The sequence below is a fragment of the Pseudonaja textilis genome, chromosome 2, assembly GCF_049901715.1.
Source record: "Pseudonaja textilis isolate UNSWEBS1 chromosome 2, rPseTex1.2, whole genome shotgun sequence".
In the NCBI taxonomy this organism is placed as follows: domain Eukaryota; kingdom Metazoa; phylum Chordata; class Lepidosauria; order Squamata; family Elapidae; genus Pseudonaja; species Pseudonaja textilis.
In genome coordinates this window covers 85777634-85792977 of record NC_141991.1, presented here as the reverse complement: position 1 = coordinate 85792977, position 15344 = coordinate 85777634, and the positions used below count along the sequence as shown (strand labels likewise).

At 37.6% G+C, this 15344-nt stretch overlaps 1 protein-coding gene across 3 annotated transcripts in view; it reads left to right on the top strand.

Annotated features, from left to right (window-relative positions):
• The window catches only part of NSG2 (neuronal vesicle trafficking associated 2), a 59166-nt gene extending 44248 nt beyond the window's left edge, over positions 1–14918 (top strand). For all 3 annotated transcript variants that reach the window (XM_087924511.1, XM_026696105.2, XM_087924512.1), the window contains exons 4-5: positions 9651–9761; positions 11280–14918. In XM_087924511.1, the coding sequence (XP_087780637.1) occupies positions 9651–9761; positions 11280–11471 (303 nt within the window). In that variant the 3' untranslated portion in view covers positions 11472–14918. The remainder of the gene's footprint in view (positions 1–9650; positions 9762–11279) is intronic.
• The last annotated feature ends 426 nt before the right edge of the window (positions 14919–15344 follow it).

Below are 15344 nucleotides of genomic sequence, written 5' to 3'. Positions count from 1 at the left end.
GAAATTCCTCCAGGGAATAATAAGATAGTTGCTATTTATTCCCCCCAAGTTTAATACACACACATACATACACACTGTAACATGCAACCTTGTGGGTTTGCATTCTGGCTTAAACTCTGGGGATTCATTGTGAAGCATGAAGTCAAAATGCCATGTCTTCCTTCACAATTGGCTTAACAGACTGGATGGAGTTAATTCAATTTTGTAGATTTGAATGAAGCAAGCTTTTTTTTCTTTTTGCAGTTTGCTAAAAAGCTAAGTCCTAATACAGACATTCAGTAATCAACTATTTGTCTGTGATTGATAACGTTTCTTATAACTATATGATTATACATGGCTATATAATCTGAGGTTACCATAATTTGACTGATTATATTGTAAATAAAATTGCTCATATCTGCTCGGAATAAGAAGCTGAATAGGTTACTGAGATGTTTCTGAGCAAGTAGCCAAAAGGGTTCTTTGTAGCATTATCTCCAGAATTTGTGGACTTAACCCCTAATCTTCCTAGCTAGTTAATTGTTTGGAGATAAATGTGTATTTAGGTAAACTTCCTTCCACAGTGTGTTGATGCTGGTAACTTTGAGAGAAGCAATGTTCTGCCCATAGTCAATAAACTGCCTTGGATTAACTTATTTTGGGAAACCATCATCCTACATCCAATTTCTACTATGTGGGGAGAGTGGTAGGATAACAGTTGCAGAACCCTGGACAAAACTGATTGTCCAGATCCATTGAAACTGAGATTCAGACCTGAGCATGGGTCTAAACTTAATTGGTGACTCTCATATATGACTTGTGGCTGAACTTGGATGAAGAAAGCATGGCCATCCATCCTTGTTTTATTAGAACTTTTGCCATTTGTATAATCCTGCTTGATTGCTTATGCAGTTGGGATTTGATATTATAATGATTCCATTCCTTCTTGAGTGATGGAGTTCAGTTGGCTGTCAAAAAGTATGGTGAGAATGATCAGGTTGTTGGTCATTCCCTCAAGGGAGGCGAGTCCTGGATCTTCTCCCCTCTCTGATTTAACATCAACTTGAAGCTTCTGGAAGAGGCAGTTCACTAGTTTAGGGTGAGATCAGTGGTTGAATTCCAATTTTTTTTTTACTACTGGTTCTGTGGGGCGTGGGCTTGGTGGGTGTGACAGGGGAAGGATACTGTAAAATCTCCAGTCAGAGGTGGTATTTGCTGGTTCTCTGAACTACTCAAAATTTCCGCTACCAGTTGTCCAGAACTGGTCAGAACCCGCTGAATACCATCTCTGGGTGAGATATTATCAATATATCGATTATATCCAGTTGTACTGAGAATTACTAACCCTATCCCAAGGACAGCAGGTCCACAATTTGGAGATCCTCCTCAACTAAAAGGTCCTAAGAGTGGAAGCCAAGGCAGAAGTAGCCTTACCTAGAGGAGGGAGCACTAAATATCGAGCCTTTATCATCTCCAGTATTAATTACTTTACATGGGGCTACCTTACATGGGGCTAAGGCAATGAGTCTTCTCTGTCACAACCTCTCTCCACCAAAAACCTTAGTTGGAGCAAAGCATAGCAGTCAATAGCCTAGGTGGACAGTCTTGCTACTGCCATATAACATCATTGTAATGGGATTTGCACTGGATATGTTTCTAAGTACAATTCAAAGTGCTAGGTATCACCTATAAAAAATTAGTGGTTCACGACATAGGTATCTTTGAGATTGCCTATCCCATGGTGTCAGAAAATGCCTACTGAAGATCTCTAACTATAAAGACATGAGAAGGGACGGGGCATGAAAAGGGGTATTCTCTGTGTGGACACTGCCCTATTTTGGAACAGCTTGTCTCTGAGCCAAGGGCAGCATCTGCTCCCAAGTTTGCAAAATTATGGTTGTTCTGCAAGCCTTTGGGATTTGAATAACTATTGTAACTATTTCTAAGACTAATTGGGATGTTTAACTGTAATTATTATGTTTGTTTCCATTATATAGTATTTTGTGTGTGTGTGTATATACACACACACACACATACACATACAGCATTGGCTTTGGATGTTCTTGCACAGTATTTAGAGTCAATTGACTGAACAGGTTAAGGATTAATTAAAACATTTCCCTATGGATCCTATTATACTCACTCCATGTCCTCCAGGGGTGAGAAGAAACTGAATAACAGAATAATGGAATATTTTAAGGTGAAACCTCTCACATCTAAGTTGTGCATGAGCCAAACAAGTTTTCCATGGAACATTTTATTAAAAGCTGCTACCATTTTGGTCCCATTAACCTTCTTCAATGTAAACCTCCCACCCAAGTGTAAAACATTTATCACTTTAGTGCATTCTGCTTAGAAAAAAGCATGTTATAACTCACCCAGTGCTTATTAAGCATACTGTAATTGTTATTCCCTCACTGGAAATTTAGGACTTGGCAATGAAATATGTCTCCGAACTGCAATCTGGCTCCACAAACACTTAAAGCATCAAATCCATTAGGATCAAAACAAACTCCAGAAATGATATTATGTGATGGAGTTTGGCCAGTCTAATTGAGCCCCCTGCTTAATTTAATTATTTGACAAACTACTTGGAAACACGATGTGCTTGTTTGTTCTGTCATTTCATTGCTATCTCGGAATAGCAGGGCAGGGAGAATTAATGGCAGAGATATCATCTCAGAAAGCAGGCTTTGTGGTGACAAGATGTGTAAAGCAAACTGGGCAATGGTGACATTAGAGGTTCCCAAAAGAAAAAAAAAAGTTGGAATAGACATCGTGAGTTTTTTTTTTTTTGAATGAAAACATCTTTTGAAGAATAAGAGTCTAATTTAATTCTATCCATGTTGTGCTTTTATTAAAGAAACATCAAACATTCATTCCCACCTTTAAACTCTCCTATATATTATGCACAACCTATTTTGAAATAATATTTCCTAGCCTAAGGATTATAAAACTTTCCAAATAGTGGCTGGATCTCTCCCTGGAATGTGTAGAGCTGTTCTCTCCAATTGCACCAAATTCTAATTCCATGCTCCATATATTGTGTATGTTAGAGCAGGGATCTCCAAACTTGAAACTTTGGAGACTTGTGGACTTCAACTCCCAGAATTCCTCAGCCAACCATGCTTGTTTTTAAGCATTGGAAGACCAATTTATCCTGATGTAGGGAAAATATTGCTTATAATAGAAAGGGGCCATCATTCTGCCACAGTAAGATTATGATGGGATGGCTGTTAATGAAAGGGGAAAAAGAACTAATACCATGGAAAGGATGGATATTTTTTATTTATTTATTAGGTTTACATGCAGCCCATCTCATCTAGAGGCAACATAAAGATTCATTTTTCATATTATAGAGACTTAGAGGGTGTATCTTACTTGTCTCTTCTGCCAAACCTTCTTGGCAGCTGTATGTGAAATTTCAGACAAATACTGAACCCTCCAATTTGGCCAAATGGGAAATTCATTAAATTTATGCATTCATTACTTAGCTTCAAATAGAGCCAAAGTGTTTTTCTTAACATTGTCAAGCTTTCCTACACGCTTCCATCTTTTATTTTTAAACTTTATTTTTGTGAGAGGCACTCTTAATAGATGACTCACCTCTATAAGACATCAACGTTCAATTATTCCTACAAGCATTAAAAATGTTTCCTGAGTTTTCTAAAACCAGCGGAGATGTTAAGAAACACCGTGAAATATATTTCTAATGCTTTTTATTTTAATGAAAATTGCTGTGGACAAACCTCTTTAGGTTCATCAATGGAAAAGAGGAGGAATGGAATAGGAAGATGCAGTCCCTCTTGGAGAGCCCCATTTCCAAGGTGTCTGGCTGTCATTCCCCTTTCCTACTTCCTTTCCTCTCTCCAGGTTGCACCCACATGCACATAACAAATAGTATTGACTATATGGGTTGACTCTGAATCAGCTCTGAAGTAAAATAAGGTTATTTGAACTGCCCAGATCAAGCCCAGGTAAGCTATATTTCTTTGTTCATTAGTCAGGGTCATTCCATTAGTGGATCAGATCATGGAGTTATGATAACAATAAGTTAAAAGGAATTAAATATGTGGCTTCCACTTTCAATTATAAATTTATTTTATCATGCAGGTGAGTCTAAGAGGAAAAAAAATGACATGAAGTTCCATGTGAACATGATGTATATCTGGTTTTGAGAAGAATAGGAAATGATGACACTAGAATTCAAGTGTCATGAGATATGATAAAAATAAGAGGGGCATTAGGAAAAATGAAAGTGCTGAAACATAAGTTATTATTAAAAAAAACTCCTCCCACTGTGGATTAAGGAACTTTTATTGAAGGTTCCTTCTGGAGATAGTTCAGATAGTTCATTTTCCACCAAGTTCTGTATTTTCAAGAGAATTTGGAAAAAGGTTACTTACGCTTATTACTCTCATTTTTTCCTTCAGTCCATAAAGGGCTTGATTTCTTTAGTATACTGGATTTTTGTCAACTTTACTATTCTTTAAAAGAATATTACTATTCTTTAAATTACATGATTTATAATAATACTTGCAAACTTGAAGCATAGCTGCATTGGAGGCTTTGTTGGCCACACTCTGTTTCTCATAATGACAGGTTTCAAGCTAGTTCAAATGTTAATTGTGAGTAACTGGGTATAAACATGAATAAATATTTATTTTGCTGGCTTTGAATTTTGTATTGGCTGAGAGAGGCAAAGAGATTGCAACCTGTTGATGGAAGACCAAGGCAAAGTGAACTGAAAAATAGGCTGGAAGTTAATACGTAGTATATCAGGGGAAGGAAGCGCTTGAATGGAGAATACCACTAAATAAACAAGTTCTTAGGATAGTTTTAACTTCTGTACTACTGGTTCTTCTTTCCATTTGATAGATTTATTGTTTATATTTTATAGAATATTTTAGTATAGGCTTTAGCTTACCATTATAGTTGCTTGAATTGTACTGTCAACCACTTTGAATTTTTTAAACAAAAAGAGGCATATAAATGTATAAATATAGAAAAAAAAACTGGAAGTGGTTTCAATTTTGTAGGTTGTGGTGGAAGTATCTAAAAGGAGATAGCAGTAGGGTTGGGTGTATAGAATGATTAGTATGACAAATCTCCTGAATATCACAAGATACAGAGCCAATATAGCTACTAAGAATCTTTACTTCTACAGAATTTTAATGAGGCAGAATTTTAATGAGATACCCCTTTGAAGCCCTGCTAAAAACAAAGCAATGGTCCCCTATATTTTTTTCCCCATTGTGTGACACAGCAGCATTGCTTAACAACTTTTACAGACAAGAAGCATCTGACTGAAGCAGATCAGCACTGTTTCAGTATTTTGTTAGGACAAAAGCTGTTTGTCAAGGCATAAATATCTTTCTCAACCCAAAGTTGCTTTTTCAAATGGTTCAAAGAGCTCTTGGATGAGAAGCAAAATGTTTTCAAAGAAAAACCAGAAAGTCCAGTTGCCTTTTGAAAAAGCGCCTTGGAGACAACCATGACCTGGATGACTGAGAATTTACATAGATATCTTTCTCAACTCTCTTGATGATTTTGCATCACTGAGACAGGGGAGCTCAACCCCAGAATTACTTGAGGCAGTTTGCAGTCAGTCTGCCTTAGTTTACAAAGCAAAAATATTGGAGACTCTTTAAGAAAGAAGAACAGTGATGCTTTGGCCTTAAGATAGATTGTCTGCCCTTGGACAGAGGTATATCTAGGCAGCTTTCCAGTTTTTTTAAAAGATTTTGTGGAAGAAGACGGTCATAATATCATATCTTCAGTTGTGAAACTCAATGTTCTGTTTACAGTCAGACTGTCTTTCTAGGTTCAACACTAGAATAGAATAACAGAAGGGACTTTGGAGATCTTCTAACCCAACCCCCTGCTTAGGCAGGAAACCCTATACAATTTCAGACAAATGGTTATCCAATCTCTTTTCAAAAACTTCCAGTACTGAAGCATTTACAACTTTTGGAGGAAAGTTATTCTACTGATTAATTGTTCTGACTGTCAGGAAAATTATCTTTAGTTCCAGCTTGCATCTCTCTTTGATTAATTTCCATCCATTGCTTCTTGTCCTGCCTTCAGGTACTTTAGAAAATAGGTTGACGCCCCTCTTCTTTGTGGCAGCCAATCAGATATTGGAACTTACTATCATGTTTTACTGTGGTTTTACTGAGTACCTGATATATTATAGCAAACCAAGTTTTTGTTTTTCCTAATAAAAATGGTTATCAGTTTTGTCTCAACAGATATTTGCAAATTGGCTTTCTTCTTGTTGTGGCCAAAACCTGTCTTACCTAAAGCAATCAAATCACTTTGAAGATATGACATAATCTTATTTGCATATCTTGCTTATTTGAAAATCGATAAAAAATATATTCTGGACTCCCAGCAAAGCATTGACACTTTGCTGAAGAGCTATGAGCCAAGGCAAAATCAGAGTTTAGCTACATTACAAGGGCAAGAATTACAAGGGCAAGAAAAACAGAAAGGCAGACACAGTGGCAATTACAGCATGATATTGAATATTTTAGATAAACACATCTGTGTGACTTTATTATTATTTATAGCCTTCTTACCTCAGCATGCTAGTCCTTCTGTCAGGGTTCTGACCAGTGCCCTAATGCAATTAAGAGTCTCAAGCCATCTGGCAATAAAAATCTAGGCTTTTATTAGGAGCACCATGTCAGCATTACTTAGGTGAAGCCAACTCTGACTTCATCCCCTTCACGCCTTGCCTCTGACCCTGTTTCCCTCTCCCCCTAAAGTGTGTCACCCGTCACATTCCTCAATGAGGTAATTTCGCAGGTTGCAGAAGTCACTCCCTCCAGGCATTACTGGTATCCATTAGAGATGGCTTTGACTTGCTCATCCAGACTGTGTCATGTTAGGACTGAGGAGTAAATTCCATGGTGCAGCTGCGAGGCACAATTTCCCATCCCCCTGCCTATGGCAACTCGGGAGTGGGTCAGGGAAGCTTCATGAGTTGACACCTACTGTCTTAGAAATATGGTCAGTGAATGGTTTATTGGACCACAGGTTCCTGACTGATTTACCTTGACAAGGACTCTATAAGGAGTTGGTATATATTGGGGAGGGGCATTTCATAAATTTGATAATGAATTCAGCATACTTGCATATTGGAGTGCATACCATTATATTTACAGTTATTTTTGCCACTACTTTTTCTTGAAGATAAACAATACATTTTAGAAGTGAAAATAGTAACATTGTGTTGAGGATAGGCATGTCCAACCAATTGCCCTAGTTATAATGCATTTTTAAAAATGAAAAAGAGGGAGCAGGATGCAATGAGCATCACTGTTTGTGGCTTCTTCAAATCTGGTACTGAGGCTGGATCTATTTCCTGCTTCCTCCCTCCTGCCTTTGTCTTCTATACTCAATATCAGCCAACATTTATATTTAGAGTGCATTGCAGCCAATAACATCTCTGTCATTTACATCCAGAAAGTCCTGTTTTCACCTTGAGCTGTTCTCAGATCAATCTCAGTGGGAAACTATGTTATTTTGACCCTTGGCTTCCTAGGTGTTATTGTGTTCTTATTGCCAGATGGAAACACTCTTGGTGATATTTAGTATTGCATATTTTATGTTTTTCTGCCTAGATATTAGATTCCAGTCCAAATTAGCTTGTTTACATTGTATATGCTAGAAATTCATAGTTTCAGATGTTAATATTTATTGTTATTATTATGGTTGGTCATGTAGTTAGCCAGATGTTCAGATCGAATCTTTGTTTTCCTTTTGCCATCATCATTCTATTTTTATTTGCAGATCTTTGTATTTTGTGAGTTTTTCCAGTTCTTTCTTCTCTTCTGTTGACTTCAAGACATACACTATCCAGACATGTTTTTCTTTCTTATCAACAATTGTTAAGTCTGGGGTTTTGTGGCAGGTGCTTGTCTGTTTGAATTCTAAAATCCCAGAATGCTTTAGCTTCTTCATTTTCTATACTTTGTCTATTTCATAGTTCCACCAGTTGTTGCTTGCAGGCAAAGGAGCTTTCTTGCAGATATTTCAATACACCATTGTTGCTACTTTGCTATGCTATTGTTTCTAATGAGCCTGCTTCTAATGATTCTAATGAGTGTAACATATCATAAGTATGACCCAGATATTGATAGCACTAATATGTTTTGTGCTTAGTAATATTTTTATTTTTTGGATGTCTTGTTTGTTAATCATGCTTTGAACTTATCGATGCTTCATGTTATTCCACTATATAATGCCCAGATAATTTGTAGGCTTCATCCTGATGGCTCTTGATAGTTTGGCCATTTGGCATTTCAATAAGATTACTGCTTGTGATTTTAACCTGATTTATTGCTTTAGAGCAGGGGTTCCCAACCTGGGGTGCTCACACCCCCTGGGGGTGCGAGACGATATTCCAGGGGGTGCGAGAAAAGTCCAGGTAAATAATAGGATATTGGCTATATTTTGGCATTTTTATTTATTATGCAATGGATTAACTTTGTTTTCATTTTAGAGTTAAGTATCGTTATTTAGTGGCCATCACATACACAGCTGAAAAGATTCAATCCTACCATATATTTAACGCGTTCAGTAGTTCCTAAAGTCTAAATTTCAGGGGGTGTGAGGTTCGAGTGAAATTTCTTTAGGGGTGCGGGGCAAAACAAAGGTTGGGAACCCCTACTTTAGAGGCACATTTTCCTAGGCCAAATACCATTACTATATCTGTGGCTAAAAATTCTTATAGAGTTTATCAATAATTGGATTTCAATTTCTGATTTTCTATAAAGCTTTAGGTGATGATGATTATTTAATTTTATCACAATTATCTCTCTATCTCTGTGATCTCTTATCTCTATCTCATCTATAATCTATCTATCATCTATTTTACATGTATGTATGTAGGTATGTACAGGGGTGGGATTCCACTGGTGTTACTACCGGTTCAGTAACTACATTTTGCTGTAAAACCTTAAGCTATGCCGCCTGTACAGCTGAAAAGCACTGTGCACAGGTGCACAGTGGTTGAAAAGCCACTTTTTTCCTGCTTTTTCAACCTTATCTGTGTCACGCAAAGCAGCTGAGGTTGAAAAAGCAGGAAATAAAGGACAGGTAAGAGCCCGGGTTGGCAGGTCAGCCAAACAGCAGCAAATACAGACCTGGTTTGGTGTCTGTTGCTCTTCAGAGCTACCAGTTCTATAGAGCTGGGCAGAACCAGTAACATCCCACCCCGGGGTATGTAACTCAAAGCAGCAGAGATACCTAATATTCTTGTTTTCTATTTTCTTTGCAACAGCATCTTTTTTAGATGGGTTGGGTTGGGTTGAAAGAATTACTGGATTAAAGTCACCCAGTGGTTTTTATGCCTAAGGCAGGCCTAGAAACTGTCTACTGATTTTAAGGCTAGCACCTTAACCACTACATCAGACTTGCTGCAATCTGTTCTAGTTTAGCTTTCTGTCTTCGATATAGCTCCTCTATAGTTATTAATTTGCTTTCCTAGAGTTAATATACCCTTTCAGAAATTATACCAGTATTTATTTTAATATCTGTGATGATGGGAGTTAAGTGCTGCATGTTGTGCTAAAAAACAATCACAGCCACAAATCTGTTAAAATGACTATAAATATCCATTATTTCATGGCAAGATATTAATTTAATTGTTAATTGTTTTGCAGGTCACTATTCTCATAAGCCTGGCTCTTGCATTCCTTGCCTGCATAGTCTTTCTTGTGGTATACAAAGCGTTCACCTACGACCACAGTTGCCCAGATGGATTTGTTTATAAGGTAAGAAGTCTGGGATGAAGTAACTACCTCAACTAGTGATAGAATTTAGTTTACTGCATGACTACAATTTAATCCTGCCTTTCTCTGTCAGGACTGAAGATATAATTTGTCAACAACATGCTGAAAAGTGGCTAGTGCTTTAGGAAATAAAGGTCTGCAATACCCTTCAACAGCCTCAATTATTCTGAATTTGACAGGTATAAATCTTCAAGCAGACTACAGCCAGCCACCCCCATCTATTTTTGAACAGGCTGACAAAAATTAGGTTTTTGATTCAGCTTAGTCTCAGTATCAGATTAACAATGTAGATGGGGGTGGCTGGCTCTAGTTTTTGCATACAGTTACACATCATGCATTTTGAAAGTTTTGGGACATCTTTATTGATCCTCAGTTTATTGTCACAGAATAAAAGGAAAAATAGGAGTAGCAGTTATAAAACTGAGAAAAAATTACCTATTGGCAAACATAATTCACCGTCTTCTAGAAAGACATTTCATGTCTATGTCTTTACATCCAAGGACAATATTCTGTTCATCGGCCTATACCAGTAGTGGCTAACCTTTTTGGGGTTCTATGCCAAAAATTGTGCATGTGCTTGCACACTTGCACTTGCATGCAAGCACCCAGAAGACGATGCACAACCCCACCATGTCCCCTACACATGCGCGCACAATCCACCCCCACCCACCATTCCCTTACCTGCACTGCGCCTCACAGCTGATTTTTGGCTAGTTTGAGACCTTTTTCGGCCTCCCAGAGGCTTGAGGAAGGCTTCTGCAGGCCCAAAACTTGGCCTGTTTCATCACTTCCGGTATTTTCGGAAAAACAGAAAGTGAAAAAACGGGCCTGGTTTTTGGCCTGCAAAGCCTGCAGAAGCCTTCCTCAAGCCTTTGGGAAAAAGGCCTCAAACCGGCGAAAATCAGCTGTGAGGTGCATGTATGCACAGTGAGGTAAGTTTGCCTGCAGTTTGTGTGCCAGCACAAATGGCTCTGTGTGCCACCTGTGGCACGCGCGGCATTGGTTTGCCATCACGGGCCTATACCATACAAAGAATTGGAATTGAGAAGCACATTTACTTGTAGTTCTGCTGCGAGTTTCAGGATTATACTTCCAGAAAAGAAAATTTTCTTTTGAGTCAAGATCAACTGCTGGTGATTTTTGCTCTGTGGATAGATCTATGCAGTTATTTTGGAAACAATGCAGAATGGTAACCCATTGCTCTTTTTTTTTCCTTTTTCTATTTCCCTATTTCTTATTTCCTATAGTTTGAACTACAGCCCTGGGCTTTCAACCATTCAAGTAATAGCCAGACACCCAACTCTAGGTTTAGTTTTTTGAGATCAGCCAATAGTCAACTGTTGTGGAGCTGGGATCGGTAGCTAGAATTCCACTCAAAATATTTAAACTTTTGCAAGGGGTTCAGAGTGAGCTAAGTTGATGGCAAGTAGATAATTAAATTAAAAAAGTGTTTTTGCTAAATTAGTATTCATGGTTCCTGTTTTTTCCCTTGATCTTCAGCATAAGAGGTGCATTCCTGCCTCTCTCGATGCTTACTATTCAGCTCAGGATTCCAACTCCCGGGGCAGATTCTACACCGTCATCAGCCACTACAGCATGGCTAAGCAAACCAGCTCGCGGTCTGTATCTCCCTGGCTTTCTTCAGGATCGGTAAATCATGAAAATAAGGCCACCAAGACAGAAGGCCATTAAAGCCATGTGATGGCCTGGGGATGGAGGGAGTGGGAAAACCACATCATGTCTCTAAGTCATTGCTCTAGTTCACAGAGGGCGCCTTGCTAATCCGTGTGATGGGAATACACTAACTCCAAGTGCAGGTGTCATCTTAATGGATAGTTTTCTCTCTTTCATTCATTCTCACCCTTCCTTTTAGTGCATTGTTCTCGTTAATTTGTAACTAAGTCAGGATCTTGTACAAAGGCATGTTAGGTGTTGACTATATCTCACAATGTACAAATATTTTTAAAACCATTGCTAAGTATTTGTTAAGAAAATAAAAATGAAACAAAAAAAGCAAACCCAGTAAACATTGACAAGAAAGGAAAAGAAATCGTAAGCATAATTTATTAGGCCTTTCTTGGCTGAGAAAACAGCCTTGAAACTTGGCAAACAAAGGTGGGTAATTTGTTTTTCACAATGTGACATGAAAGGAAAGTTCAGATTGTTGGAGCAACTTTATAGTGCACAACCATCATGTACAAATAAAATACATAATTGTCTGGGCAAAAATCCATCTCAAAGAGTTTTCAAGGGATGGTGATGTTATATGGATGCTTTTAAAGCAGTTTAGCACCATTGGTGCTCCAATGTGCATTATTCTGTCCTTAACATTAAAATGAATGGAAAAGACCTTACATACAAGGAAACTCCTGTCTCTTTAGCAAAAGCCCCACACATGCATTAAACTATTGGATTGTGGCTACTAATCTTTGGTTGTTTCTCAAGAGGGAAATATTAGCCATGAGAGTGAATGCAAGCAGGTTCCTATGTGTCTCCTGACTGTCAACCCAATTTTAAACACAACAGTTCTGTCCTCCCACAATCCAAAAGTGACCGCCGAAGTTCAAAAACAATAAATAAAGATTCGGCTTGGAGAAAGAGGGTGAACTGCTGTCTCAGAAGGACTCAGGTGTTTTTTGGGGTTGTTTTTTTTGGGGGGGGGGTGAATTTGAGATAGAGACAAAAAAATGTAGAAGTGAAACAGACTTTATTTTGATTCTTCAAGGAGTATAAAAATCTTACATCTCCTTGGCTACAGGGAATCTTGTTCAATAGGGCAACAGACAGATGCTACCACAAATGCCCCATCACATGGCCAGCCACTCTTACAATAGAGAGATTTAAAGTTAAGACAGAGATAACCTGTTTTCTGTATGTTTGCCAAAATACATTAAACATAAAAAATGGCTACCCAAGCAGGTGTGTTATCACACAAATAAAAGGTAGCTAGAGATATGTAAGAGGAATAGCAATGGTATTTGTTACTAGCCACCATGACCCAAAAATGATGAAATAATGCATTATGACACCATGCAGCATATGACTGCCCTTTCATATCCCAAGATTAAATACAAGTACAAAAGTTATTGGTTTTGCCTGGTAATATTATGGCAACATTTAAACACTTGCCCTCCTTATGCCAATGGGTACCAGATAGCTTCAGAAAATCCTCATCCTCATTGGCAAGGCCCATTTTCTTTCCTGAGAATCTGGAAGAGTTGGATAATACTGTACTCTCCTCAAAATGTAAAAGACAGAAAAAAACAAAAGAAAACCCAGCCAGCCAACCAAAACAAGCAAACAAACAAACTTGCAAGCAGTAAGTGATTTTTTTAAAAGTGGAAATTAGATTAGAAGTAGCACAAGCTGAAACAGTGATATTGGCTATTCAGCTTCACATTTTCTGCAATAGGGATCGTGAAGGAGGTACTGGTTCTCCTGTGTATTGGACAGTATTTGACGAAACATATCAAATTAAATTAGCACATTGTGTAGATGATGAGTAGGTTACGAAAAGGATTTTAGGAGTATAACCTTGCTGTTTTATGCCACATTTGCATGCTGGCATTTTTAAATTCTTCCCTCTTCAATTTTCCTTCACCCTATACAATGACTGAACATTTTTTTTAAAGAAATGCAAAATAATTTTAAAAGTCACCCATGAAATAATGTCAGAACAGCTGTGGAATAAACCACTACCACCACCAAAAAAAACCCATGTGTATTTCTATACAATTTCATGTAATCATGCCATGCACCTATTGCAGATCATAGCTTCACTCTTTAAGAAGATTCCCCTAACTGATTCTGTGGGTTCATTTTTACTAATGAAACCAATGTCTAATATCACTGTCAATATGTAGGTGGTAAAGAAGTATGGAACTACTCATTGGAAGCCATTTTTTCCTCCCAGGAAAAGAATCCACATATGTTTCAAAAACTAACCATATACATTACTCTTAATGGAATATAATGCCTGTGTTCATTTGTACCAAGTCCTTGACATCATCTAAGAAACTGTGTTATACAAATTGTGTTATACAAATATACAGGCTACTAGTGCAGCTGGATTAGTACTAGTGACCTTGACAGGCAATGGCACTTCATAGTCTCCTAAATAGTACTGATTAAGGTCACATGATTCAACCACTTCAAGGTCTGATCAGTGCTTGGATGGAAGACTCAAGTCACATGAGTCCAATCATAGGCATAAATGTGCTACATAAATTTATATTACAGCTACAGTGAGTTCATCTTCAGTAAATAAAACATACTGAATTTTTAACAGAAGTTCTCAGAACCCCACAAATTGGTAGAGCCATTTAGAATGATAAGAATTACTGAATAAATGCATAGGAGGAAGCAGTTGAAGAGTGCGCTTGATCTAAGACATCATATCAGGAAACTGTAATCTCATATGTTTATACTTTAATACACACACACACACACACACACACACGCACACACACATACACACACAAACAGAGGTTTGAATGAATTATGTATTTAAATATTATTGGTTTTGCAGAACTGGTTTGTGTCAAATTAACCTTCAGTTTCATGAAGAAAAAAGAAACCAAGTGCATGCTCCACCAAAATCTTAATTTGTATTAATAGGAATTATTTGGGAGTGGTCAGTGGGGGAAATTCTTGGCTATGCCCAAATTATGCAAATTCAATTAACCTGAATGTAGAGAAAAATTAAGCAAACAACAGCTATTTTAAAATTAATCAAATTGTCACTAAGAGCCCTAACGATGGGCCCCCAAATCAGATTTCTGATTTATATTTTACCTGCAAGAAAAAAGGAAAGCCTACTCTACTGGAGATGGAAAACAAAAGAAGTAATGATAAATGGTTGTATAATGTAGCCAAAACTGTAGTGCCAAATCTCAATGTCTTTTTATCCCTGTCTTTATCTCTTTCTTCATACTACATCTGTAAATCCATTTCTCATCTAAAAATGTAAAAAAAAACATCATTGGAAAAAAAGTAAACAATTTCCAGAACAGCTACTGGATAATTTATAATTTTATGGTTGTTGTATGTCAGTAGGTAGAAGAGACTGAAGTATTTTTGGTGTAGTTCTTGACTTTTTCTGACAGGACAAATAAAATTAGATGTGTCTGAGAGTCTCAACTATTGTGGTACCATTGTTTCCTTCCATTTTTTTTCACTAAAAATTTATATGGATATGATGAACATGTTAGGAATGATAAAATATGGATTGCGCATGTTTATTTCACCCCTCACAAAACATAATAGACCATTCTTACATTTTTAACACACCTGCATCTTTTAGAGAAATATATAGGTGACTGGCTTACCTCAGATCAACTCAATTCATAGGTTGATCTGGCTCACAGTGATCCCAACTGTCAGTTTCAGGACTCAACTGGCATCTGCCAGTCAAGTATATTAAACATTGCATGATTGCAATGAATTGCAGTTCAAAATGAGTGGGTCCTTCACAGTTCAAACCTGCAGCTCCTGACAACATTGCTTAGACATCAGTCACCCACACGTACGTGCAACCACACTACATGCCTGGTATATGCCCTTTCC